Below are 27,147 nucleotides of genomic sequence, written 5' to 3' on the forward strand. Positions count from 1 at the left end.
TCATTTCTGATGAGAAGGACCAGCTGGAGCAGCAGGAGGAGTGGGGGCTGGGGACACTTGGCCAGCTGCTGGAGAGGGGGCCCCACCTACCCCGGGTGGGAGAGGAGCAGTCAGAGATGTGGCAGGGCTGGTGGAGCAGAGGTCAGGATGTGGCTATGGTGACAGGGACAGGGATGAGCACCCTCCATCCCGCTTCAATGCCAGGTGTTCCTCCGGGGCCCCACTGTCAGAGGCAGGAGCAGCAGACCTGGCTGCCATGATTCTGAACCCATCTGCACCTCCTGGCAGCCCTGGGCACACTGGCCTTGCCTCACCTCCATCCTCCCTGTGCAATGTGGACACAGATAACTAAGTTATACGCTGGCTCTGTGATAGCCAAAGATGATGGCTGAGCTGACACATGCTTATTTATTTTTATTGAAGTATAGTTGACTTCTGATATTATTTTAGTTTCAGGTATACAACATGGTTATTCGAGATTTTTATTGATTATACTCCACACCAAGTTATTATAAAATATTGACTATATTCCCTATGCTGTACATTCTAGCCCTGTAACTTATTTATTCTATACCTAGCAGTTTGTACCGCTTAATCCCCTTCACCTATTTTGCCCCCACCCCGCTCCTCTGGGAACCACTAGTTAGTTCTTTAAGGTTGTGAATCTATCTTTTTCTGTTGTGTTGCATTTGTTCATGAGTTTTATTTTTTTAGTTTGTACATATAAGTGAAAACATATGGTATTTGTCTTTCTTTTATGTATTTCACTAAGCATAATATCCTCCAAATCCATCCGTGTTGCTGCAAATAGCAAAGTTTCATTCTTTTTTACGGCTGAGGAGGATTCCATCATATATATACACCACATCTTCTTAATCCATTCATCTGAAAGCAACTTAGGTTGCTTTCTTGTCCTAGCTATTGTAAATAGTACTGCTATGAACACTGGGGTGTGTGCATCTTTTCAAAATTAGTGTTTTCACTTACTTTAGATAAATACCTAGAAGTGGACTAGTTGGATTCTTCCCCCCACCCACAATTTATTTACTTATTTATTTATAAGGAAAGGGTTTTTTAATTTTTTATTTATTTTTTTATTGTTTTTCCCCAACACAATTTTTTTTTTCCACTGTACAGCATGGGGACCCAGTTACACATACATGTATACATACTTTTTTCCCCCATTGTCATGTTCCGTTGTAAGTATCTAGACATAATTCTCAGTGCTACACAGCAGGACCTCATTGTTAATCCATTCCAAAAGCAATAGTTTGCATCTATTAACCCCAAGCTCCCAATCCATTCCACTCCCTCCCCCTCCCTCCAGGCAACCACAAGTCTATTCTCCAAGTCCATGATTTTCTTTTCTGTGGAAAGGTTCATTTGTGCCATATATTAGATACCAGATAAAATATAAGTGATATCATATGGTATTTGTCTTTCTCTTTCTTATTTCACTCAGTATGAGAGTCTCTAGTTCCATCCATGTTCCTGTAAATGGCATTATTTCATTCTTTTTTATGGCTGAGTAGTATTCCATTGTGTATATACACCACATCTTCCTAATCCAATTGTCTGTCAATGGACATTTAGATTGTTTCCATGTCTTGGCTATTGTGAATAGTGCTACAATGAACATGTGGGTGTATGTGTGCTTTTTAAGGAAAGTTTTGTCTGGATATGTGCCCAAGAGTGGGATCATATGGTAGTTCTATGTATAGATTTCTAAGGTACCTCCATACGTTCTCCATAGTGGTTGTACCAGCTTACATTCCCACCAACAGTGCAGGAGGGTTCACTTTTCTCCACACCCCCTCCAGCATTCGTTATTTGTGGACTTATTAATGATGGCCATTCTGACTGGTGTGAGGTGGTATCTCATGGTAGTTTTGATTTGCATTTCTCTAATAATCAGTGACGTTGAGCATTTTTTCATGTGCTTGTTGGCCATCTGTACATCTTCTTTGGTAAAATGTCTATTCAGGTCTTTTGCCCATTTTTCCATGGGGTTGTTGGCTTTTTTGCTGTTGAGTTGTATAAGTTGTTTGCATATTTTAGAGATTAAGCCCTTGTCCGTTGCATCTTTTGAAACTATTTTCTCCCATTCTGTAAGTTGTCTTTTTGTTTTCTTTTTGGCTTCCTTTGCTGTGCAAATCTTGTCAGTTTGAATAGGTCCCACTGGTTATTTTTGCTTTCATTTCTGTTGCTTTGGGAGACTGACCTGAGAAAACATTTGTAAGGTTGATATCAGAGAATGTTTTGCCTATGTTCTCTTCTAGGAGTTTGATGGTGTCTTATATTTAGGTCTTTCAGCCATTTTGAGTTTATTTTCATGCATGGTGTGAGGGTGTGTTCTAGTTTCATTGATTTACATGTGGCTGTCCAGGTTTCCCAGCAATACTTGCTGAATAGACTATCTTTTTCCCATTTTATGTTCTTGCCTCCTTTGTCAAAGATTAATTGACCATAGTGGGGATGTAAATTGGTGCAGCCACTATGGAAAATGGCTTAAGCAACCTTCATGCTATTTTCCATAGTGGCTGCACCAATTTACATCCCCATTAACCGTGCACAAGTGTTCCCCTTTCTCTACATCTTGCCAACACTTGTTATTTAATGCATGTTTATTAAGCACCTACTTAGTGTGTCAAGTATTACAGTAAGCAGGTGTATCAGTTCTGCCAGAGCTTATAATGAAACTCCCTGAGCTAGAAACCCGAGAATGGTCCTCCTCGTCTTCAAGCCCTACATCTAGCCAGTCCCCAAGTCCTATCCATTTTCTATCTATGGTATCTCCTGAGGAATCTTCCTCTTCTTACTGGTTTCCGAGGGCTGCCATAACAAATGATCACACAGGGTGGCTTAAAACAACAGAGATTTATTCTCTCACAGCTCTAAAGAAACTTATTCTCTGAGGTCCAAAATCAAGGTGCGGCAAGGCTGGTTCCTCTGGAGGCTCGCAGAGGAAGAAGCCTTCCCATGCCCCTCTCCTGGCTTCCGGTGGTTGTTGGCCATCCTTGTAGCTGCATCGCTCCAATCTTTGCCTATGTGGTCACATGGAGTTTTCCCTGTGTGTCTCTATGTCCAAATTTCACTCTTCTCATAAAGACACCAGTCATTGAATTAGGGCCCATTTTAATCCAATATGATCTCTTCTTAACTTGATTACGTCTGCAAAGACTCTATTTTCAAATAAGGTCAGCTGCACAGGTACCAGGGTTTAGGACTTGAACATATCTTTTTGGAGGACATGAAAAAAGGTTGAAGGACCTCCATCCTTCAACCACCACTGTAGAGGCTTCATAATTTCACCTGGATCATTGCAATAGTTTTCTTTCTAGTCTTCTTTGGCCAGTGTTTTTCTCTTCTCAGACACTCTCCACATGTTACTCCAACAATCACCCCAAAACCCAAATCTGAGAACATCATTCCCTTGTTTAAAACAACAACAGCATCACTTTCCTAGCTCCTGTCAAACTTGGCTGGGCCCACTTGCTGTAGGAGTAAATCTGTGCCATGTCCAGGAGTCTCCAGAACAAGGCTGTGGGTTCTTTCCACTGTTCCTGCTCCCATCCTTCCCTTTCACCTACACCCCATATCCTAGTCATTCCAGATAACTGGACACTTGCCTGCCCCAGTGCCTTTGTTCATGCTCTTTCCTGCACCTTCTCTCCTTGTTGAACATCTACTAACTGTTAGAAACAGGAAGGGAAGAAGGAGGCAGAGACTAAGGAGGCAGAGAAGGCAGCAGTGAGATGTCAGGCAGGTTTTTCGACCAATAGTGTGGCAGGAGCAGAGAGAAGGCAGGCTCCTTGCAGCTGGGGGAGCAGCTAGTTATATAGGGAAAGGGGTAGTTTCTATTTTTAGCACATTCTATTTTTAGCCCAGGTTCAGTGATGGAGTAAGAAACAGGGAAGATACAAGTTATGTTGTTACAATTTAACAGTTTCTCCAGCTATTTTTGTCTTGCAGCTTTGTGTTTCATTTTGTACAATTACCACCTAACACTAACCTCCTTGACCTTGTCTGCCTTCTTACTCAAAATTCAAGGTCTAAGAAGACAGAATCTTTGGCTGGTGATATTCTTTCCCCAGCAGCCAGGATGAGGTCTGGCACATGGAGTGCTCTGCAAGACTGTTGAATAAAGGATTGAGGGATTCATAAGTGAAAATGCATAGGCAGCAGATTCTGCATCTTTCCCTGCTACAGTTGTCCCTTCTCTTTTCCCTGAAGGAAAATTAATTTCTCCCATAATTTTACTAATTTCTCTCCTGACGTTTACTGTGTATTTTAGCTGTTTGGCCAGCTGGGCTATTACACTGTGAGCTAAGTGGAGAGAGACACTGGGCCTAATTCATCTATAAATGCCCAGAGCAAACACAGTGTCTGTCAATATTATTTGCCAAACTGAATTTAATATAGTTACAGAGACAGGACAGAAATGTGAAATATCATATTCGCCCACCTCCTCCAATTTACTGCCTCCACTGTACTTGCAGAGCTCAGGGTGGGGGCGGGGTGGGAGGTAAATTTGCAAGTTCTGTAAGTTCCCCTTTCTGCTGATGCTTGAAAAATTATCCTTCTGAGTCAGCACAGGTATTTTGATACTGCCTTGAGATTTCAGGCATTTTTTTTTTAACTGATGGTTTAAAAACAAGTGCTTTCACATTTACCATCAAACTGACAGGGTTGGATGGGAAAATAACCATCATGAGAACCGTTTACCCCTTCATCTCCTAAATTTCTAGTTCAGGGTCTAAATCTGACAACACACAGGACTCCCTAGTCACTGCTTCTCCAACCCAGATGGGAGAGCCTGCAACTCAGGCACCGAGAGGTCCCTCCAAGAACTTTCTGAAGTGATTGATGCTGATGATGGGGTCTGGAAGGCTGGGCTCTAGGATAACTAGCATTAGGGATCATGAAACCGTGGGTAATCATCAGTCAAGTCCATTTCACCTGCCTTCCCTTCGCTAATCAAGGTCGCTTTAATTGTTGATACAAAAGTCTTGCATATCCTCCAAGCTGCACATTTGCCTGAGCTGTTCTCCAGGAACCTGGAGTCAGCTGCGTCCAGTTCAAGCTGAGCTGGTTGACACTAGTTAGGACCTCTACCCTACCCTCCAACCCGGCCTGCGCCAGTGCCTGCTCAGTGACCTCTTGACGTCAGAGGCCTGAACTCTCCACCCGCAGGTCGTACTGGGAGCCTCCATCTTTGAACGTGGAGGGACCTATAGCCTAGTCACACCTGGGCAGAACGATGACCTCACCTTTTCCTTATTTCCAATAGCCTGTCCCCAGCCTTCCCATGCCTTGGACCACCTCCTGGAATCCCATAAATGCCCTGAGCCCTGGCATCTGGCCGGCGGGGGGCGGGCTTTGCGTCTTGTTGTGTAGGCTCCTTGCTTGGCTGCCTCACGAAGAAACTGCTGCAAACCTTGGGGTCTGGGTGTTTGGGCTGCTGGGCTTCCAGCCACTGGCTCTGATTCAGAAGCAAAATCAGAGCAATGACAAGAGATAGTCTCTCTGTGGATACTGAACTTTATTCTCCTGGTCAACTCTGCTTTTGCCACAAAAACAGGCATAGCCTCTAGAAGATGCTAGCCTCTCTCTTTCCTCTCATTAGAACATCTCTGTCCTCTAAACTGCTCTAAATTTCTCTGTTCTTAAGGCCACACCACCTAGTTGTCAAGTGAAAAAGCTTCACTACTGAGTACTGATGGCAAGTTGGGGGCTGTGGGGAGGCTGGGGAAAAAGTAGGGGTTGCTATAGTGGGTAGAAAAGTGTCTGTCCCCCGAAGTACATACCCACCTGGAAACTTAATGTGAGGAACCAGGGTTTTTGCAGACGTCACTGAGGTGAAAAGTCGAGGAAAGATTCTTCCCTGGATTCCAGAGGGAGCTTTGCCCTGGGGTCACCCTGATTCCAGACTTTTAATTTCTAGAACTCTAAGGGAATGAGTCACCCACTTTTGTGGTAACTTGGTCCTGAAGTCCTAGGAAAGCCCTAGTTGCCAATGGGGTGTGGGGTGTCTGGGGAATTACCAGGAAAAAACCCTTCTCTTTCAACTTCTGCCTCAGTCTTCTTCCAAAGCAAGCTTGGGCCTCTAGGGTGGTCTCGGGGTGAGGTGGGGGGGGTGATCAGGGTTATACTGACGGAAGAAACAGGTGTTTGGTTTTTCCTAAGCTGGACGTTAGTCTTTAAAGCTTTATGGGGAGGTGTTCTCTAAGTTCCTTTCTTCTAATTAGATCAGTCTTTGCACAGTCAGAAGCCATGCATGTATGAGGGTGTGGACTGGGGTACCTGGCCCTAAGAGATGCTGGGATAAAAGCACCGACAGATGCAGGGCTCCTAGGGGCACATAATCTTGAGGTCTCCTTTGAGTGTGTTAGAAGAAACTAAGGGAACCTGTGAGGGCAGGAGCCGTTTCCCTGCTTCCCTTTTGGGACATGGTGCCTGGCCAGAACCCCCCCTCCCCCAAGTACGGGCAGTTCACACACCAGCTTCAAGAGGAGCAGGTCAGGGTTTGCAGAGCTAAGGGTCCATGAATTCCCTAGGACTGCGGAAGGTATTGATCAGGGGCTACTTAGGAGGAGCTTGTTTTCCGCTCATCCCCCAAACCTCGACATGTGGTTGGGAAGACAAGCTTGGTGCCAGAAGGAAAAACAAAGAGATGGTGTTCCTCATGCAAACAGTAAGTCTGACTCTTGAAAAACCACCTTAAGTACAAATCCATTTCTTTCCTTCCTAGCACAAGTCACTGCATTGAATCCCAGACATTATCTTATTTTCTAAGCATTTCCCCCCAGCAGCTTCGGCTTTCCAGAAGCTTCTTTGTGAATCATTTTTTTCTCTTTCCATCTACAAGGAGGAAAGTTGACTTGGGCTCCATTCAAAGGAGTCCCTGAATTTCTTTTTTTTTTTTTGTCTTTTGTCTTTTTGTAGTTGTTGTTGTTGTTGCTATTTCTTGGGCCGCTCCTGCGGCATATGGAGGTTCCCAGGCTAGGGGTTGAATCGGAGCTGTAGCCACCGGCCTACGCCAGAGCCACAGCAACGCGGGATCCGAGCCACGTCTGCAACCCACACCACAGCTCACGGCAACGCCGGATCGTTAACCCACTGAGCAAGGGCAGGGACCGAACCCTCAACCTCATGGTTCCTAGTCGGATTCGTTAACCACTGCGCCACGACGGGAACTCCGGAGTCCCTGAATTTCTAATCCGCACCACCCCCACTCCCCACTGACACCCTGTCTTTGATTCCCTTCCTCTCATAAAAGCTCAGATATTTAAACTTAACTCTCCAGTTGCATAAAGTAACTTGACAACTCTGTGCCTGATCCTTTGGGCACCCCCACATCCAGTGATTCAGTGCCTGGTGCCTACTGTGCAACTAAGCTGACGTCTTCTGGGGAGCAGTGTTTGGAACCCCATTTGCTCATAGTTAAGACGTGAAAATGAACAAATGTCTTCCAATTTAGATCTAGAGATTGAAGTAACACAGCACTGTCATTAGTGGTGAACAAGAGTGAGTTACGTGGAAAGTACCTATTAACCAAAGCACAGGGACCCTTGGTCAGGTTCAGGTAGAAGATCAATGTCTCGACAGAATGGGAACCAGACTCTGAAGGGACAAACCCTTCCTGCTTCTGTTGGCAAAGGGACACGGAACCAAGAACAGGTTATAGTTGGATGTTCCCTCCTTTGACCTGTTTTTTGAGCATTTACCCTGTGCTTTGCACCCTGTTGAATAAGACTCACCTTCTCCTTCTCTCCTGATCTCTCTACTCCAGGAATTTTGCTTCTCCTGCTGAAGGGCATTGTCTCTGGGTAACTGGGTCCTTCTAGAACTGTCCTCTCTAGGGGCATGTTTGTTTTCTGTTTAATTGGAAGCCAAAACCGAGAACATACAGCTGTCCTGCTACTTAACTATATGACCTATAAAGGACTCTTCAAGCCCCAAGCCTGCATTTTCTCTTTTTTTGTAATGACCACCTGAGACAGGCAACCTGCGCATATGTTTATGTTCAGATTTTCCAAGCGCTAAATAGCATCATCACTGTACACTTTGAAGCCTCGCTGAATAGGCAAGTGTAGTAACCATGACAAGTATTTCCTGTTTCTAAAGTTTACAAGAACTTGCTCTGTACTGCGTGTTGTCAGTGCAGTACGGTAATTGCTACTACCTTGGTTTTGATTTTGCTCACGCGTTCTAGAAACTGTAAAAAGAGAGATTGATTTGAAAACACTCTCCTAGAACTGACGAAAGTTTAACCCTCCCCCCAACCCCCATCATCCAGTCTGAAATCTGCAGAGAAGTTTCAGCCTGTGGGACGTGAGCAATACCACAGCGGGGGTATTGTTCCCAGCTCGGGACCCACAGCTGGGATTCACTCTGTGGCCTTTTGTGGGGTGTGGGTGGGAGACTTGAGGGAGTCCATAAGCTCAAGAGGGCCTGGAAGTGCTTAATTCTATGCAAAGCTGGTGGAAAATAAAGACTCTTGAGGGTCGAAGGACCATAATTTTCCTCAACCCCAACAAGGATTAGCACAGTTGGAGGCTGGCAGCATTTGGCCTTCCCTTGTGTGGCTGTCACGGTTTTCACTGGTGTGGACTAGGTCTGTGAGCCCCCATAATGCTGCAGGATCCCTTCTGGCCCGTGTGCTGACACAGGGCACCCTACCAAAAAGATGGGGCTCTTAACCACATGGAGGTATGGGGGAAGGCAGAAAGGGCTAAATCAGGGAGCATATGCCGCATGGTGCCCATTCTCCAGCCCACTCTCTTCCCTGGTTCTCTAGGACCCTCCTCCTACCCCAACCCCGTCTTGTTCTGAATCAGTCTTAGAGGTGTGTCCTTTTCCCCAACAACTCATGGTTAACAGAGGTGGCTCTAGAAGCCTTAGGTGTTGGAGGAAAAACCTGGTTCCAGGTGAGGTTTAAGCCCCACTTCAGTGTTTGTGTTTCTATGGCAGCAGGTTGTAGAACACCAAAGCTGTTGGAACGCTCTCCAACCCTCTCATTTTACTGTGGAAGAAAACAGCCTCAGATCCGATGACTTCTCCACAACTGTTTCCCATGAGGCAGCGCATCCAGGACCAACACCTGGGGTTTCTGAGGCTCCTGCTCTGTCCATCACCCTGCACTTGGCTTTCACCTCCATCTGAGTGCCAATCTGCTCAGGACACAGCAAAAAACCTGAAGCATGTTCAGAAGTGCTTGGTGGCACTCAAGTGGAGGTTGGCTTTCTCACCTCCACTTTTCTTGTTTGCATATCTCCCAGTCGGGTTTGTGGAAATCCAGGCTCTCTCCCCTGTCTCCCAGCAAATTCAGATGTGGGAAAACCAAGTTGCTTTTCTGGACCATTGTACTTAGGCGTTTACCATGAAATGGTCTTCGCGCCGGAATAGCCTGTATGGTTCAACATTACACAACCCAAAGGCATGTCTTTCTATGTCATTTTATAAACATTAACTGTATTAATGCATGTAAAGTGCTTGGAGCAGTGCCTGCTAAGGGCTACGCAGGGCTTGGTGATCACTCTCAGTAGTAGTAGTGATGCTAATAACTGCCTCAAATCACCCGAGATGCCCAAAGAAACGCGCAAGCTCTGGGCTTCACCTCTAGGATCTGACTCACAACTAGGATTATGCTTGGTGCAGAGTCCCTAGACCCAGGAAAGGGTATTTGTCATGGAAACCCAGTCCTCCCAAGAAGAGAACAGATTGGTCTTTTACGAAGTACGACCTTCCTAAGAGGCTGGAACAGGATTATAACCCCTGTTGGCCGGCAGCTTTGTGCCTCCCAGGAGGGCCTGGAACGGGGAAATACTGATCCTGGATGATGAGGGTGTTTCAAGGTCAGGTCTTAGGATTGGGATCTTCAATGAAGGTCCTCCACTTGATTGATTTAACATTCAAAGTTTCAAGTGAAGCGCCTTTCTGGGCATCCGGGCCACTCCTAAAAATAAACTCAAGTTCTTGAAATATTCCAGTTTGCCTTTAAGCTTTCGTTGGCTGGGGACCGGGCTATTTTCAGTCTCGGAGCCCCAGGTGGTATGGATTTGATCTATCGAATGACAAATGACCAAATGACGCTGTGCCCTGTAGTGAGGGCTCAGCAGATATTTAGGAAAGGTCAGCCGTGGGTGAGGCCATGGCCAGCAGGGTTGGCTGGGGAGTGGGGACGCTCCCATTTGAAGATTCCTGGAACCACTGGGGGAAAATGTGTACACAACCGTTGAAGACTGAGGCTCAACAAATACTAGATACCAATGAAGAATTATCTAGTCTAGATAAAGAGGAAAGAACATTCAAAGAATACCTAAAAAGGAACAGGAGTTAGAACTTGTCCCATGAGAGGACATGGTGGCTCATGGCACCAATGGCCACCTGAAGCAAAGGGCGAAATGGCTTAATTCTCCTGGCTCTGGGTGGTTGGCTATGGATTTTAGAACCATGGCCTCTCCTTCGATCCATCTTCTCACATTTCCCCATCCTCCCCCAACCTCTTCTACTTCAAGTTCACCTTGCCCCAGGCCCTATTGATCCCTTGGCATATTGACAAGCTCCTGAATCTCCAGCCCAAGAGCCATACCTGGTGCCCTTGGTACCACTGTCCTTCAAAGTCATCCTGCCTGAGCTGCCCAGCACCTCCCGAAGGCTCTAGGTGAACCTCACATGACTTTTCCTTCACCCACAGCCATGTGCTCTCCTCTTGTTTCCATTAGGAAAGCTTTTAGCTGGAGCTAACAGAATTGCCAACTCCCAGTGGCCTCAAACCTAAGGACTTTTGTTCACTTCACAAGAAGGCTGGGGGTAGAAGACCTGGGTGCTCCAGTGGCTGAGGGAGGCTGCCTGTCAGCTCTCTAGTCTGTCCTCTGCTCCACCAGCCACAGCGTTGCTGGCTTTTCATTCTTGTGCTGTTTGCCTTAGGACTGGAAGATGCATCCTATCTTCACAGGAAGAAGGAAGGGGGGTAGGCGAAGTCTGCACCATATCTATTTTATATGTCTACATAAAAAGCAAAGCTTCTCTGGATGTTCCTTGGCGGAATTCCCTCCGTCTCACTAGCTGACCCGTTGGCCCCTTCTAGCTATGCAGGAGGCTAGGAAGATCTGTGGCTTTCCAGGCTTTCTGCTTGGAGGTGTCAAGGGAGAAAGGGGATTGGGGATGCTGTTGAATTAGTTAACTCCTTTCCACTCTAATCATAGAAGAACATTCCTGAGACAGTACTGAAATAGCCAAGAATCACCTAAACATTTATACATAGAATGTGAGAGCAGCCTCATGGTTTTGCCCTGCAGGGATCTTAGCTACTAAGTGGAAGAGTATTTAGCTGCGACCTTCTCCCCACCACCAGAGCAGCTCTGCTCATTAATATCTATCCTTTTAGCCACTAGCACAGCTTGTCAAGAATGGCTATTTATCTTTTCCACGTACATCTTGTCTCTGCAGCTGGATTGCGAGCTATCTGAGAAGGAGGGATCTTATCCACCTTCTATTGTCAGCTACTCAAATTAGTGTCATGCCCTTGGTGGCATCCAGGACACTCCCACTAATGAAGATAAGCCTGCACTTCAGGGGGTGGGTGAAGAGACGACACACCTTCATGGGCTTGGCGGCGGGGGGTGGGGGTGGGGGGCATGCTTAGGCAGAATTTTTTGGAAAGGCCAACAGATAGAAACAAGGTGCTTGGAGAATCAGGCATGTTGGACAGATGGGGCGGGAGACCTTTGTGCAAGCAGAGTGTTTTCAAGCTTAACACTGCTTTCAAAACAACAGGTTTGGAAGTGTTGCTAAATCTGGACTACCCTTCCCTCTCCTGTACTCATTCATCTGTATATTCATTCAGCAATATTAGGTCCTTAATATGTCCTAAAGTTCTAAAAATTCAAGTAACACAATCCTGTCCTCCGAGCTTGGGAGGAAGCCAATAAACACATGGTCATGTTGGGTGGAATAAGGACCATTATAGTTGTAAAACCAACGTGTCTCAAGAACTCAGGTGTCCTGGGTTTAAATGAGGGTGTTCCCAGCCCTTCAGTGGGATTTTCTTTTAATTACTCTTGTTAGCCCGAGTTGAAAGGCCTTTTGAGCCAGATAGACTTAGCTTTAAATCCTGGCTCTTCCATTGACTATGGGGACCCTGGGGAGATATTTCTAACCCCTGACATCAGTGATCTCAAGGCCAGTTCTTAATTACTGCCTCTCAGTTCCAAAAACACCCTTCAGTATGTGCTTGGTGATAACAGAATTCCATTCCCATCCCTCCTTTTTGATGTGATGCTCAGCAGAGGGTGTGGGTGGAAGAGGAGTCCTTATCTTCTCAGCAGTGCTTGTGGGGTCAGGGAGATGAGGGTGGAGGTCATCCCATAGAGGCTGCCCAGCCACAGAGCCCGGAACATGGTCCATCTGCAGCCTGGTAGCCTTGGCCTAATGATAACCTTCCTGTAGCCCTCAACTCAGAAACCACAGCTTCGCGTGGCCAGCCTACTTAGGGCTTTCTGCCAACACCAATATCTAGACTCCTTCCACCAGCCCCCACAAGGGCTATATACGGGCTGTCGTTCCCTCTCCCTACCCCCACTGCATGTCGCTCACCCGCTCTGTCAAGCCTCTGCTGGTCCCTGACTCCCACTGTACGACTGCACGCTGGGTGCTGACCGCTGGCTTCCTGCCTTCACACAGAAAGGTGGTGTACTGCTCACCCAGCAATTCCAGACCAGCTCTGGCCTCGCCATCTCATCAAACTTCTGCTGTTGGATGGCCTGGTTATACCTCCAACTAGGTCTGTGCCCCTTCCAGGTGGTCCCTCCTTGGGACCCCACCTCCCTTAGTGCACCTTTAGGCTTTCCTGGTACATTGCAGTTATCCTATTGCAGTTAGCAATTCCTTATGCTCGGCTTCCCTTACTTACCGGGGTTTCTGTTTTGTGATTGGAGCCAGGCTCTTGACCTCATCAGTAAAGAAGAGATGCTAGTATCAGTATTTCAGACTTATTATATCATGAGTGAACATGAAGCCCCAAAAGCACACTGCTCTGCTCATTGGAGTTGGCTCCGTTTTCTGCCTTAGCCCCTACTGTCTTTTCACAGAACAAGGGAAACGAGTGTCAGTGAGTGCCAGAGTGCTGACGTGTGTGTGGTTAGTCTTAGAGGAAGAGACAGAGGGTCACAGAGGCTAAAGAGATTACTTGGGGTCATGCATGCAATATGGGCTGAAGCAGGTGGCCAGTGCTGAGTCCCCACACCTTGCTGGGTGTTTCCACCTAGAGCCCTAAACCCTCCTCCCCTGCACCTGAATGAGAATAATTTTCCTACCCAACAAAGCCACCTGAGTTCTGCCACTCACTCCATGAGAATAGCTGAGCAGTAAGAGAATCATTTGCTGGAGTTCATAATGATTTAACTAAGCTCTCTCCCTGAAAGAAAAGGTCTGACTCATTTGAAATGTGTGAGTCTTGTGGTTTCCCTTTCTGAGTTGGCCTCCAAGGAGCCTGGCCTTGGAACTAATGCCTTGAGCCTTGGCAAGTAAGTATTGCGCTGTTAAAGGCTCCACTTCAAGCAAATCCCATTGGTGACCATCACATTTTATGGAATTTCACATCTGCAGTGGACCAACCAGTAAGGCTTGTTGCTGGAACCTCACTTCCAAAAGGCCAGCTGTCTTGGTGATGCTCACTGATGCTTCCCAGTCCTTAGCACGGAGCTTAGCATATATGGTAGATGCTCAGTAAATACTCAAGTGGATGAGTTGTCCATGGTCAAGGATTCACCATATTTCTTCCTCCATGGGGCTTCACTGGGCTCCTTTAAAGTCGGAGTTTATAGAGAAGGGGGAGGAAGGAGCATACCTTAGTAGGAACACCACTGCTTTGTAAATCAAGGCACAATACCATGGCTGTGACAGTCCAGTGACCAAGCCACACTCATCAAAGCTTACCTGTCCTGTGTTTTGTCCTCTGCAGGCTAGTCTGATAGGCTAGTAAGCAGTATTGGGTGGGCAACATCCAGGCAAATAGGGGACTTTTAATTTGAGCCCTTTGCCAAGCACTTGACAGTTTTTTCCAGAGAATTCTACACATGGCAGTAGTCCATAAATGTTTGGCACCGATGCTGTGATGATGGCAAGATCTTAAAATAACGACTGACATAGGCAGTGGAAATTCAGGCAGGGGAGGAAACCTCAGAGGGTTGTGGTGTTTTCGACCAATCTCCCTGCACAGCTCAAATCATGTCCAGGAAGCTACCCAAACTTTGTATGTATAATGGTCAATAGATGTGTACTACAGCTTATATATATATATATATATATAAAATGAACCAAATTAACAAAGGAAAAACCTCTACCTATTCAGGTGTAGAGGTGAAGCCATGTACACATTAAACTCCTGGACAGCTTAGACCTTTCTCAGAAATTTTCCCCTTTCCATTTTAAAATGATGGGGAAAAAACAGTAAACAATGTTTCTTAGAGTACCAAGATGTGAACCAATTGTGACCCTGCTTATGGTTAGAAGTCTCTTAAGATCTGTCCCAAAGACAGCAGATAAAAGCTCAAACCCTCAAATTCGGAGGTTTAATGGATGACACTGGGTAGACTTGACTCAACTGGTCCATGCTTCATTTACTCATTCTTTCAACAAGTGCTTAGGGCTCCTGCTTGGTGCCAACCACAGTGACAAGCCTTGATCACAGTGTAACATGGAGTTCCCTGCAGGTGGGCATCTTACCTGTATTGCATTCTATCATGTGAGATGCTTCCCAGCACCTTGGAGCTGTTTGATTAAAAACTTGTTGAATGGATGAAGGGTCCTAGCACTCATGGAGTTTATAGCACAAGGAAGTTAAATACTAAATTTCTTCAGTTAGCACGTCAATGACAATCAAATCTGAGTGAAGTGAACATCAGAGTAGCTTTAAGGAGAAAATGAGGAGTCACCGGCAGCAGGCAGCCTTGGTAGTGTGCAAAGAGGTGTGGTTCTTGCTTTTTGCCACTGGCGGTGTGTGAAGGCAGTGACCGATTCTCACGTGACTGATGGAAATAAGCGTCAGGACCTTAGAGTTGTGTACTTGGAAGAACATTCAGCTCTGTGTGGTCCTGCGCTGAGACTCTCTTCACCTTTTGAAGCCTCATCATCAATTCCTGTACATTTGAACAAGTCTGCCTCCTAGAGGGAGTCCTGGGGGCAGGGGGCAAAGACGGATATGCTTGCCAAAAATGGGCAATTCCATTTTCCTTGGCTGGGCGTAATCTTGATGTTTAGAAATAGTCGAGTTAAGTTTCAAGAAGCAAGATCTGAGTCGCCTTGCTTCTTCCTTGAACCATATCCAGCATCACAGAAGTCAAATAGTACCATGGGAATTTAAGCCTCACAATGGGATTTATTCCTTCCTTCATCCTTTCTCTCTCTCTGCCTGTCTACTCTCTTCCCCAAACCTAAGGGGTCCTGAATGCCCTACTGCTTGTGGTTATGGTTTGCTGGCCATAGGACATCTGTCTGAAACTGGGGGAGGCAGTCCAAGATTTTATAACCTTCCTGGGCCCAAAATGATTGGCAGTGCTGATGGCCAATCATAACTCCATTACCTCAGAGGTAGTTTCAAAGGACAAGCTTCTCTACTCTTCAGTAACAACTAGCAAGCTGGCCTATGTGAGGGACACAGTTACTGCTACTTTACAAATGCTGCGTATTTCATTTAAGATGATGGTGAGCTATCTTTCTGGAAAGACACACTAGCTCTTGTAACTTAGTTGCTCAAAAGTTAACATGCAATTTCCATCTCCCCCCCCCACCACCCTGAGAGGAGGGTAAAAAATCATTAAGATTATCAGAAGGCTTTTTGCTTATAATGGGGAATTTGACCAAAGGTCCTAGGAATGTGCAGTTGCTTCAATCTGCATTTCTTCAGGAACAATTAACCTGTTCAGGAAGTCTCTAATAGCTAGAGTTGGAGGATTAGTATTTAGCTCTGTCCTACATGCTACTCTTGTTGTCTGGTATTTAGAGTCATCAAGGATTAACACCCTTGGGATTGCAGTTATGCCCTATTGTGGGATCTCTCGGGAACAGTTCTATTAATACCACTTTTCATTTTCTAGGTGCAAATTCAGGAAACAGGCAGAGAGCGAATCTCTCTCAGCCGGATGCCAGCTTTCTCAGAGTCTGCATCCACTAGGACCACGACAAATTCCTTCCCTAACTTGGGAGGGACCCACAAGGAAAATGCATCATTGACTCAATACCTGGAGGCTGAAAACTGTGCCCGAGACCCACAGCAGGAAGAAAACCAAGATGGAGCAGGGCATGCCCCTGGACGTTCCTGGGGAGACCTAGGACCTGCACCGAACACCCCAGAAGCCAGTAGTGAAAACATGCCCCTCTGCGAGCTGTCAGTACACCTCCCCCAGGGGAACAGCCCTGCCCCCAGAGGGCCCCAGCTTCCCTCTGTCACTTCCCCTGAACTCGTACATACCGTCCCCACCCTGGAAGCTCTGTGTGATGGGCCAAGGGACAGAGAAGCAGCGTGGGGGACGGAGTGCCTTGAAGCAGGTGACCAGGAAACATGTGATACCATGGGTTCTCTGGTTGGAGCCCCAGTTGGTAAATATTTGCCTCAAGAAATTTGCTCCATGGACTCTGAGCTGGCAGGTCAATACAAAGTATCAGATTTATGGTCCCCTGATGACAAGACACTGGACGTCCTTTTGCAGACAGGAGGTTCTGAGCCTCCCTGGTCTACATGTGAAAGCAGCAAGGAGAGGAACTCTGCCGTGCCCCCTCTTTTTATCAGCACTTTCACTTGGAACCTTGCTCCCAGAGCCAGTAAAGATGCCCCTGGGGACAATCTAGCCAAAGCGGAGAATTCCACCTCCGCATTGGCCTCCATGGTAAAGGCTGGCCAGGAGAGGTTGAGCCCCAGCAACTCAGGGTGGCTTGAGGAAAGGCAGCCTCCCTCTTCCGAGAATGGCTCTCCTGTAGGCTTTAAAGAGGGCCGTGACGAGGGCTCCAGAGCCCAGGAAACTGCAGACACGTGGGCCAGTCGTAGCTCAATAGTGTTTTCCCAGGAGGCGCCAACAATGTTAACTGCCAATCTTGAGTGTGCTGAGGCGACTGGGGAGGATAGAGACACATCAGCTCTTAGCACTGCCACTAAAGTCCACCCACTCAAATACCTCCCTGTTTCAATGGCTGGGAACAGCCAGGCGGGTGGCCTTGAGAGCTTACCTCGGGCCTCGGGAGAAAATATTTCCCACCTTCCTCCCGATACACAGTTGGGTCGTACTTTAAACAGTACTGCAACTGAATCTTCGAAAGAGCTACCTCAGGTGGCTCCCAGTGGACCAGAGGCCCGTGTCTGCGTTCCTCAGCCCCCAGAGGGAGAGGGTTTATGTGGCAGTTCTCCTGTCCAGATGGATGACTGGTCTGGAAAGAGGCAGACCCTGCACAGAGCAGATGCTAGGAGCCTAGATGAGAACTTCCCAGAAAAAGGAAGTGAGACAACACAGGGGGCTCAGCAGGGTTCTCCTGACGCAGATTTCCAAGAAAGTTTGCCCACAGCATCTGTACAAGGGGAAATAAATCTGGTTCCCTTGGACAACTCAGCAGCCAACTCCAGGGAGGAGAGAGGGCAGAGCCCAGGCTTGGGAACTAGTGTGTCCATGGTGGCAGAATCTACCACGGAAAGTGCCAGGGGGGCTCTCAGCAACGTTCCACCTCTCTGTAATCTCCTTCCGGAGGGGTCTAAAGAGAGCGGTCCAGGCTATGGGGAAGCTGGTAGAAAGCTGAAGATTATAACTCTAGAGGCTTCTGTCTCAGAAACCTGGCCACCGAGACAACGGACAGGTTCTAAGTGCAATGAGTTGGAAGGTGGTCTCATGATCCCTGACAGGGTCTGGGCTGCCTCTGATGTTCTAAAGGCAGGGGCTGCCATGCCTGAGCTGGCCTCCCCTGAAGCAGCGTCATCCTGCAGTCCTCAGACTGGGCCTGGCTCAGCCTCTGCCAATAAGAGAGACATCCATGGAGGGAAAGACAAAGCCAGCAACACACACTGGAGCAGTCTGCCTTCCCAGTATTTGAGCCAACCCAGACTCCTGGAGTCGTCTGTGGATCCTGTAGATGAAATGGAGTTGTGTGTGTCGGACTTGCTACCTGAGGCTTCCAAAACTGGAAGGAGGGAAAATGTTAATGTGAGTCGAAATGCCCTTGCGATAGAGCGCCCTGCCTTCCTTAAACAGTTCTTGGCCTGCCCTCAAATTCTAGAGTCCTCTGTAGATCCCATCGAAGGACCGGGTATGATGGAGTGGAAGGCCAGGGTAGAAACACCAGAGCTTCCTGAACCCCCACTGGAGGTCAGAGTTGAGAGGAAATTAAATGTTGGAAACTTGGCCCAGAGAGTAGATGTCCAGCCCGCCGTCTGGCAAGTTCTGTGCCCCCAGCCAAGTGGGGAAAACATTCCAAACGAAAACAGCATCACCCAAGATCAAGAGGACAGTGAGAGAGGGGAGGCAGGACAAAGTCAACATGACAAAGCCAAGGGGGATGTGCAGTCTGCCATTTTGCCAGCCCCGGGTCCTGTTGAAGGAAGGGAGGCCATTCCAAGCAGATGCAGCAGAAGCCCAGTAGAAGGCGGTATTGAGAGGCGCTCGGGGGAGCCCGAACCCAGGAAAAATGACAAAGCAGAATTAGTTTTCCCCATTTTACCTCTTTCTAGCCATCTTGCGGTAATGACTCCTGCATCTGTTGGAGCTGAGAGTCACCATTCCACAGGTCAAGGTCATGATGTCCCTGGGAATGATCTAAGGGAGCCCAGAAGCCAGAATGCATGTTCTGACTCAGAGAGGGGAGCTGTTAAGAGTGAATATGGGAGCCATTTGCCCCCTTCTAGTGGTCTCACTCAGGGGGCTCTTACGTCATCTGAAGGCAGTGTCACAGACTTTTCCAGAAGCCATGACATTGAGGAATGTAAAAGAGAGGGGCCCCCAATTGGGGAATCCAAGCCCCCAGGCACATCGGGTTCCCTGACGGTGACACTGGCACTCATTTCCGGAGAAGGCGCATCAGAGAAAGTTCCTAAGGTGCTGCAAGGCCCTTGTCAACAGGGCTCCACCCTGGGCCATGGGGAGAAGTTGGGAGAGGAGAAGGCTGGCCACGTGGTGGCCCAGGCTGGCAGCCTCCCAGGGGCCCCTCCGGCAGGGACGGGCTCAGAGAAGGTCAAGGAGAAGCAAGCAACCCCGGGGAGTGGGCGTTTGGCTGAGGGCGTAAAGAAGAAGATTCTGTCCAGGGTGGCTGCCCTGAGGCTGAGATTGGAAGAGAGAGAGAACGTGAGAAAGAAAACGATTCTTCTTAAAAAGAGTCCTAAACTTGAACCCTCGGTATCGAGCACCGATGAGAAAGAAGACCCTCAAAGGCCTCCTTGCAAACCTGAGGGAAGAGGTGAGGAGGGTCTGTTGCTCCCTCTTGCCCTTAAAATTGGGATTTGACCTGAGGTCAAGTTCCTGTGCCCGCCTGAGTCCTCTGCAGTTCAGGTGCATGTCCCCTGGGCAGGCATCGAGGCTGTGTGACCAAATGACTGGCCATGTAAGCCTGTGGATCACCTGGGGGACTTGTTAAAACCACAGATCACTGGGGCAACCTCGGAGTTTGATTCAGGAGGCAGTTCCTGGGTGATTTGTTGGAAGGACCACCTAAATGGGCTGCCTGTGTATTTAACTGAGGGAGAGTGATTTAGACGCTTGTTTAATTACCCTTAAATACCTTAAAAGATAAACAAGCATTAATCGTGTAGCTAATCAGTATAAGCAGACAACATGCTAAGCAGGATTTCTAGAAATAAACTCTAGGTACACTTTAGGAGTCTCCTTTTAAACTGATTTTTCATTAAAAGTGGCTTGATTGGACTTGGGGTTTTCTTCTGATTGTAGGCATAAAATTTCCATCTCCCCCTTCCCTGTATCTGAATCTAAAGCCCCCTACCCAACACCCCCCCAAAAAAAAATCTCTGCTCTAGGTTTCAGAGCCCTGGTAACGATAGTCACATCTGCTTTGCTTGGAATCGCATCAACACCAAGCTCCATCCCATAAACCTGGATTTTAACCTCTTATTTCTGAACTCTTTCCCCTGGCATGAAACCTGGTACAAGTCAGAAAAGATGGCAGTGAGGCAACATGCCTGCCGGTGCTGGAGAGGACACTGCGGCTCCTTAACTCCGGGGAGGGATTTCCTCCTCTCACCCAAGTCCTCCAGCCTTGAGCCCCAGCTCCGTGCCCCCAGCCGCAGGAAGAATGGGGCACAAGATTGCCTTCCAAAGACATTGGAGGTATCCAGCCAGGTTTCTAGAATACATGTTTTAAAACATGAGACTGAAATGAAATGTTTCAATGTTTTAGAAGATCACTGAAGTGGTTTTAGCCCTGAGGGAAAGAATCTATTTGAAATTCTTGTCCCTGGTCACGCTAGTTACTGTGGGAGAAAGTACTCCTCCATCCAGGAGACCACATGCTGCTGGAGGGTTTGAGCTCCAGAACCCCTTGGCCTCCCCCAGGCATGAAGGTCTGCGGCCCCAAGGAGCAGAGCCTGGGGGGCGGGGGTTGGGGGATGACTTAGGTGAGTCTGAAAGAAACAGTAAACTTTTTATATATATTCAAAATTTAGTTCCACCAAAGTGTTATTATATAGTCACCAGGGGACTTCTCTATCCTTTTGTTCTCAACAATTGGCCAGAATGTACACAGAAGCTAAACCTGGCTTCACTCTTAGGCTTTTAGTTCCTTCATGTGCATTTCTCCCTCTATCCTACACAAATAGGGGTCCTTTCCAAAGCCCCGAGGCCTCTTGACCAAGCCAGCTTCCTATCTCTCCAAGACTCTCATTGGTACCCTGAGCCTACTCTCAGTTGAATGTTACCCAAGCAGCCCATTATTACTTGGGAAGAAAAGCTTTTAAACGTGCGTTCTGTTATGAGCACCTGCCCTCCCCAAGGAGAAACGGGGGAGGCGCGTTGCCAATTTCACAGTAGGAATCTGAGGCAATGGAACAAACAAAGCATCAGTATTGGTGACTTTGGGCTTGGCTGTGGAGTGTATGATGCTTTGTTTACCAAAGCTATGTAATTATGAAACGGTGTGTGACAGACCGATACTTTTCCAGTAACCTCAACTACCTGCCAAATTCCATCTGGCAGTCAACAACCCTCCTGTCTATGCTGCCGCCCAGTGGCCGCTCTGAGTAACTACATACTTACATACTGTGTGCCGAGCTCTCATCCCCCATTTTAAAAGGTGATATTCAAAGAGCTAGCCTAGCCCCGGGGAACCGTTTCCTTATTGCAGTAGACAGTTCTCTTTTGCTGATGAGATCAGCATCCGACATCACTGCAATACATTAAGATGTCTTCAAAGACAGCTGATCAAGGGGGTAAAAATGGATGCGTGTTCTTCTGCACAAAACTCATTGTCGATTTACCCTCTATACAGGGGAGCTTAACCTCACTACTACGCTAGTCCAGACCTTATTCTACTCCCTAATCCCCAGTTTTAATTTTGACCCATATCATCTGGAAATCATCTAAAAGCATCTTTATTTGGCCCAGGTTCTATTGACTAGGTAGCCCAAATCCCTGTCCCTCCCATCTTTTTTTAAAAAAGTCTCAAGTTCTCTTTCACTCTGCATTGCAGACCTTGCTTGAGGAATCCTAAGTAATGAGAAGTGAGAGGGTTTTTAATTTATATTCCAACTGTTTAGGCAAGCAACATCTCCCCTCAGACACTAGAGCTCTTCATCCATAAACGGAGGGTAATAATCATTCCTGTCTCTCGGGCTTCTGGTGAGCATTAAATGTGACTAAATGGGAAAGTCTCTTGCCTGCCCTAGAGCTCTTTGTGATTCTCATGAGAACACTGACCACAAACTTCTCCCTATGAATTTCTCATTTCCAGCTCCAGTGTTGCTGAAAAAGATCCAAGCCGAGATCTTCCCCGACCACCCTGGAAATATAAAATTAAGCTGTCAGTTTGCAGAGATTCATGAAGATTCTACTGTCATGTGGACAAAAGACTCAAAGCTGATAGCCCAAGCGCAGAGAAGGTGTGCTTTCTGCCCTGGTTACTTTTCATGGTTGTTGCTTGTTTCTTTCACAACATAGTTCTTAAAAAAAAAAAAAAAGTAAATGATTGGAAGTGAAAGGAAGATTGACACAGAAACTCAGCCCCTAAAGTACCCAGGGAAGAGTAAGTAGCAGAGGACAGATGATTGGACAGGGAAGATGGTATGGAGGGTTCTTGCCCTGCCTGCGCCACTTCCTGTTTGGTGGCCTTAGGAAGGCATCAACTTTTTGTTCCATTTTTTGGAATGGGGGGAACCTGTCCAATCACCTTTCAATCTGAAGTTCTATGGTCCCAAGGTTAAAGAGCTCTCTCCTGTATTCCTGCATATTTAGCTGTATTTTCTGTTTCATAAGCCCCATTAACCTGACAAAAGCTCCAAGCTAGGAAGGTAAATCAAAAGGAGAAAACAACCCGTGAGGACAGAAAAGTAGCCTCTACCGAGGGGGAATAAACCACTGTCTCTAAGATGGGAAACCAGTTTACATCTGGGGTCCTAAGTTATTAGTGGGGGGGGGGGGACGAGCGAGCATCATTATGAATATCCTGTGTGGAATGAACCTTCCCAAACCATCTGCTCCGCGATAAGTGTTTGTTCCAATGAACTGACAAATCGAGCTTGGTCCGACACACCTTAAGAGGTGTGGTTCGTTCTAGAAAAACATATCCCTGGTTCAGGGGATACCAGCCTAAGTTGGGCAATCCTCAGAAGCTGCTTTCTGTCAAAGGAGGTCCCAGTTCAGCTTCTCGAGTCATGGGCGGTGTTCTTAACCCCTTAAGCTTGTCACAAGAAGACTGAAAAAGTGAGGGAAAATATCTGAGTCTTCTGTATATTTAAATATATCTGGGTGCATGTCTGGAAATTATTCCAATTTCAGCTATGGAAGATTGAGCTATGGTCTCACTTATAAAACACGACTCCAGGGAAATATATCTGGGCTGATGTAACAAAGCAGCTTTGCCTGAGGCCATCATTACCTTGTTTGTTTTTCGTAAGGCTTAAAGATCACAATGGAGAAAATAAATGACTTGATTTTTAAATCGAGGAGCTTCCCTAGAGCTTTATAAAAAACCTCTATTCCTTTAAAGTGCTTTCTGTAGCCATCAGACAAGAACAAGGCGCAAGTGTTGTTTTTTCTGCATTTGCTCTGAGTCGGTGCTTGAATCTTTCAGGTCCCTTTTCCTTTTGCAGTATCTTTTAGAAAACCTAGCCTCACTCTAGAAATGGTATGATATTAGTAAGCATGCCATCAACCACTGACAAGTGGCCAGGGCCTTTACGTTCTTGGTGAGGTTGACTTCATTTTTGGCGATACTGTCTGGCTTGGGAACACCCACACACCTTCTCTGTGCTACTGCCCGAGAAGATTTGGGAATCATAACTCCTTTGTGTCTTAAGTCACTTATATCATTTCAGGTGGGCTTTCAAATGTTGCTAATCTTTACTAATTCCAGTTGCATGCTTCCTTGACACATCCCTCCAAGCCCCCCTCACTGCCTTGTCAAGGTATAATTTTCAAAAAGTTGATCTCTCAAAGATAATAGGAAGACATAGCAAAGATCTTTAATTCATTAAATAATGAGCCAGCAAGGTGGTAAAGCTGTTCAGGGAAGTGTTTGGGGAGTGGAAATCTGTAGAGTCAGCTAGGCAAAAGAACACAAATACGTTTGCAAAGAGATACAAAGCCGGTTAACGGTGGACAGGTAGTAAACCTTGGGAGTTGTAGGTTGCTGTCCAGGAGAAGAGAGAAATTACAACTTTAGAGTAACTGGGCAGGTTCTGTTTACATAGTAAATAGCAAAATCCAACCCAGGAGCATCTTCTCCAGCCAAGTTCCCCTTGGTGAGCCTATTTGACGGTGACATACGAAGGACTTGCAATCATCTTTTTGCCTTTGTCCCCAAGTTTTGGGCACTTTTCCTAAACAGGCTGGAATTTGAGAATTGGGTGTCAGGACCCTTTCTCATGACATGGGCATTGTGAATGTACTGGGAGGAAACCAAGAAGAAAGTGGTAGCTTGCACAATGTTGACCTAAGTCTTGGCTCCATGAAGACCCCAGCCTGGCACCCTTCCATGCTCCCTTGATCATTGGCACCACCTTGGTAACCAGGAACCAGTTCTCCACTCTGGGGGTGGTGGTGCTTGGGAGTGGCCCTAGGCTTTGGAAAGGGCCGCTGTTCCCATGGAACAGATTGGCTGAAAACTGAGTAACACCTTGGAAGTGCAGCGAGCCCCAGCTGGGCCAGTGGGGAGGGAAGGGCTGCCCGCTGCTGGAGGTGCGTTTTCACTGCTGGTTGGAGGAAGGATGTCTTTCACCCCCACCCCACTGTACCCCACTCCAACTGGAGGGCATGCAGTAGGTGCTGGCAAGCCTCACCCCTGCCCCCTGGGGCTGCTGGAGGATCCAAGGGGTCTTCTGAGAAGGCCCCACTTAGACGCACTTTCCCTTTTGCCCACCTAACTTTTAGGCGCTGTTAACTCTGATCACACTTGTGGCACTGGCTTCTCTTGCACTCGTCCTCCCGGCCAAGCTCCATTCCTCTTCTGTCCTTGCTGCTCTTTACCTAAAGGCAAAAAGGTGCGTCCTTTTCAGGGAACAGGATGTGAAACTGAGCTTTTCCCCTCTTGCTTCGAAAAATGTGCAAGACCACTTCTTTTCACTTCTCACCATTCATAGGGGTCTTTTCTGTGGGTCCATCTCCTCCCAGACTGGAAAACCCACAGGGACAAAGACTGCCTTTTTTTTTTTTTTTTTTCCACCACCCAATCCCCCAGTACTGGGCACACAGCAGCCGACCCACAGTGATGGTCCTTGACCAAGCCCTGGTTCCAGCCCTTCCTCACAAGCCAGGTGTGAGTTGCCTTCGCCGCACATCTGAGGAAGGGGACCTTGCTCTCCTCTCTTTCCCAGATGAGGAAACTGAGGCTACGAGACCAGGGGATGGGCGGGAGCTCAGCTCAGGGTTTGAATCCGAGTCTGACCCCTCAGCTGTCCCTCCCAGAAGGCCTCGGTGGGAGTGATGGGCCAAGACAGGCCTCCAGGTTTCTGTGCTAGATATCAGGATTCCGGGGCCGGAAGGAACTTGTCAGGAGACGATACTAGCTCAGCCACCAGCCTTCCTGGTGACCCCCAACTGCCTCTTTCTGGGATGGAAGTGCTGTGCTGATCAACAGGCTACTAGAAAAGGACATGACCCCAGCCCCCTCGTGACTCTGAATTTGGCAGCCTGTCTAGGAAAATTTCCCCTTACAACGGGGCTCATTCACATCCACTTCCTGCTGTACACTCAGGATGTACAGAGGCCCCCTCAATGGCGGAAGTATGGTGATTCATTGGATTTTTAAAGCTGTTGATACATTGCAGAAGAGGCCTGTGTAAATCAGATCTGACCTCTATCGCAAAACCAGCCAATAACGAACATCTGTTGAACATACAATTGAGATGAACTCCAGACGCATGGGTTTTGTTGAACTGTGAAGTGAACCAAAACATACACTGTGCACACCCAAGCTTGGAGAACATTTAAGAAAAGTCACTCTTTAGAGCTAAAGTGGAACACCACTTTGAGTGGTTTTTTTTTTTTTTGGACTGCAGATTGTTTTCTGTTGGAGACTTTGGCATAAAGGTTGTTTCTGTAATTCCAATTATCCAAGATTTGAGGGACAGGGATCACAAATCACTCGGGGAGGCAGCTTAAGGTGCTTAAGATGAGGACTCTAGAGTCAGGCTATCTTAAATCCTGGTATAGGGGTACCAGCTGTGTGACCTTAAGCCACTGGCTGCTTCTCAGTATGCCTCAGTTTCCTCTTTAAGCTGGGGACAGTAATAGTTTTGATTAGATTTGCTCTGAGGATGGCAGGAGATAGACCTTGTAGTGATTAGCATAGTTCCTGTCGCCTACCAAGTGCTCAATACAGACGCTAGCATCATCTTCATCCTTGCCACCACCACTGGCCTTTCTGTTTCTAGCATGGTGCTTGGAACCTGAAGAAGGTTGGGTGGGCGGCTGGAGCGTATTTCCTAGGGAAGCTCACTATCTCAAAAGGTGCGCTCAAGCCATCAGTCCTTATACAGCAGAGACCCCCTTCCTCCTGCCTCTGTGTCTGTGTTTAGAATGTTCAGATTTCCTTCTAGCCCAGGACACCAAGATTAGTATTATAACCAATGTGAATTGTTAATGACAGCCCGCAGAATTCACATTTCCAGTTCTTTGCTCTCCTACTAGCAGAGAAATACATTAAACAGCAAATTGCAGCCTTGTCTTCAGCCAGCCCGTTGGCTGAAGTCATGAGGGTAGAGAAGGGTTAGTTTCTTAAAGTGTGACTTCAGAGTGACACGTGCCCACGTTCCTGTCCCCCACTGCAGAGCGGGAGATGACTCCGCTGTGTCCTTGGCCATCGTTCAAGCCGGTCAGAAGGACCAGGGCCTCTATTATTGTTGCATCAACAACAGTTATGGGAAAGTGACAGCTGAATTTAACCTCACGGCGGAAGGTAAACCTCAGCTTTCTAGTTTGCAGGGGAGACCACTAGCCCCTACCAGTTGAGCAAGTTTACGTGTACTGAAGGCATTCTTTTCTCTGTTGCCTTTTAGTTCTCAAACAACTTTCGAGTCACCCGGATGTGAAAGGTAAGCTGACCTTAGCTGGATGTCAGAGGCAACAGGCACATCAGAAAGCATGAAGTAGCTTCTGGAGACAATGGTAGAAGCTATGCTCCCACAGGTTCTTCTGACCAAGTGGGAGAGATTAGGAACAACTGGGAAATGAATGAAAACTCAGAAGCAATTGCAGCCTGACTGCATGGACAGGTATAAGTGCATCAGGCTGCAAATGTCCACAAGTGAATGATGAAAGGTTGGACTGTTGCTGTGGTTGTCGGAACCACATAGGAGGTTTTGGGGTTAGACTTTATCTGTGAAGCATCAGACTTGCATTCAGCCCGTCTGCATGGGGTTTTTCAGCCTCTGGCTCATACATAGCATGTTTTGTTTCTTCAATTTACTTTCCAGTTCGACCAGCTGAGCAGACTCCCAAAGAGCCA

The 27,147-nt window shown here is 47.2% G+C and overlaps 1 protein-coding gene across 4 annotated transcripts in view; it reads left to right on the forward strand.

Annotated features, from left to right (window-relative positions):
- ALPK2 (alpha kinase 2) overlaps positions 1-27,147 on the forward strand; it is a 131,468-nt gene that overhangs the window by 73,016 nt on the left and 31,305 nt on the right. For 2 of the 4 annotated variants that reach the window (XM_047767046.1, XM_047767045.1), the window contains exons 5-8: positions 16,101-19,434; positions 21,937-22,084; positions 26,471-26,598; positions 26,699-26,734. In XM_047767046.1, coding sequence (XP_047623002.1) covers positions 16,101-19,434; positions 21,937-22,084; positions 26,471-26,598; positions 26,699-26,734 — 3,646 coding nt within the window. The remainder of the gene's footprint in view (positions 1-16,100; positions 19,435-21,936; positions 22,085-26,470; positions 26,599-26,698; positions 26,735-27,147) is intronic. The other 2 variants (XM_047767047.1, XM_047767048.1) reach the window with 1 other exon arrangement.

The sequence above is a fragment of the Phacochoerus africanus genome, chromosome 2 (assembly GCF_016906955.1).
Source record: "Phacochoerus africanus isolate WHEZ1 chromosome 2, ROS_Pafr_v1, whole genome shotgun sequence".
Lineage (NCBI taxonomy): Eukaryota > Metazoa > Chordata > Mammalia > Artiodactyla > Suidae > Phacochoerus > Phacochoerus africanus.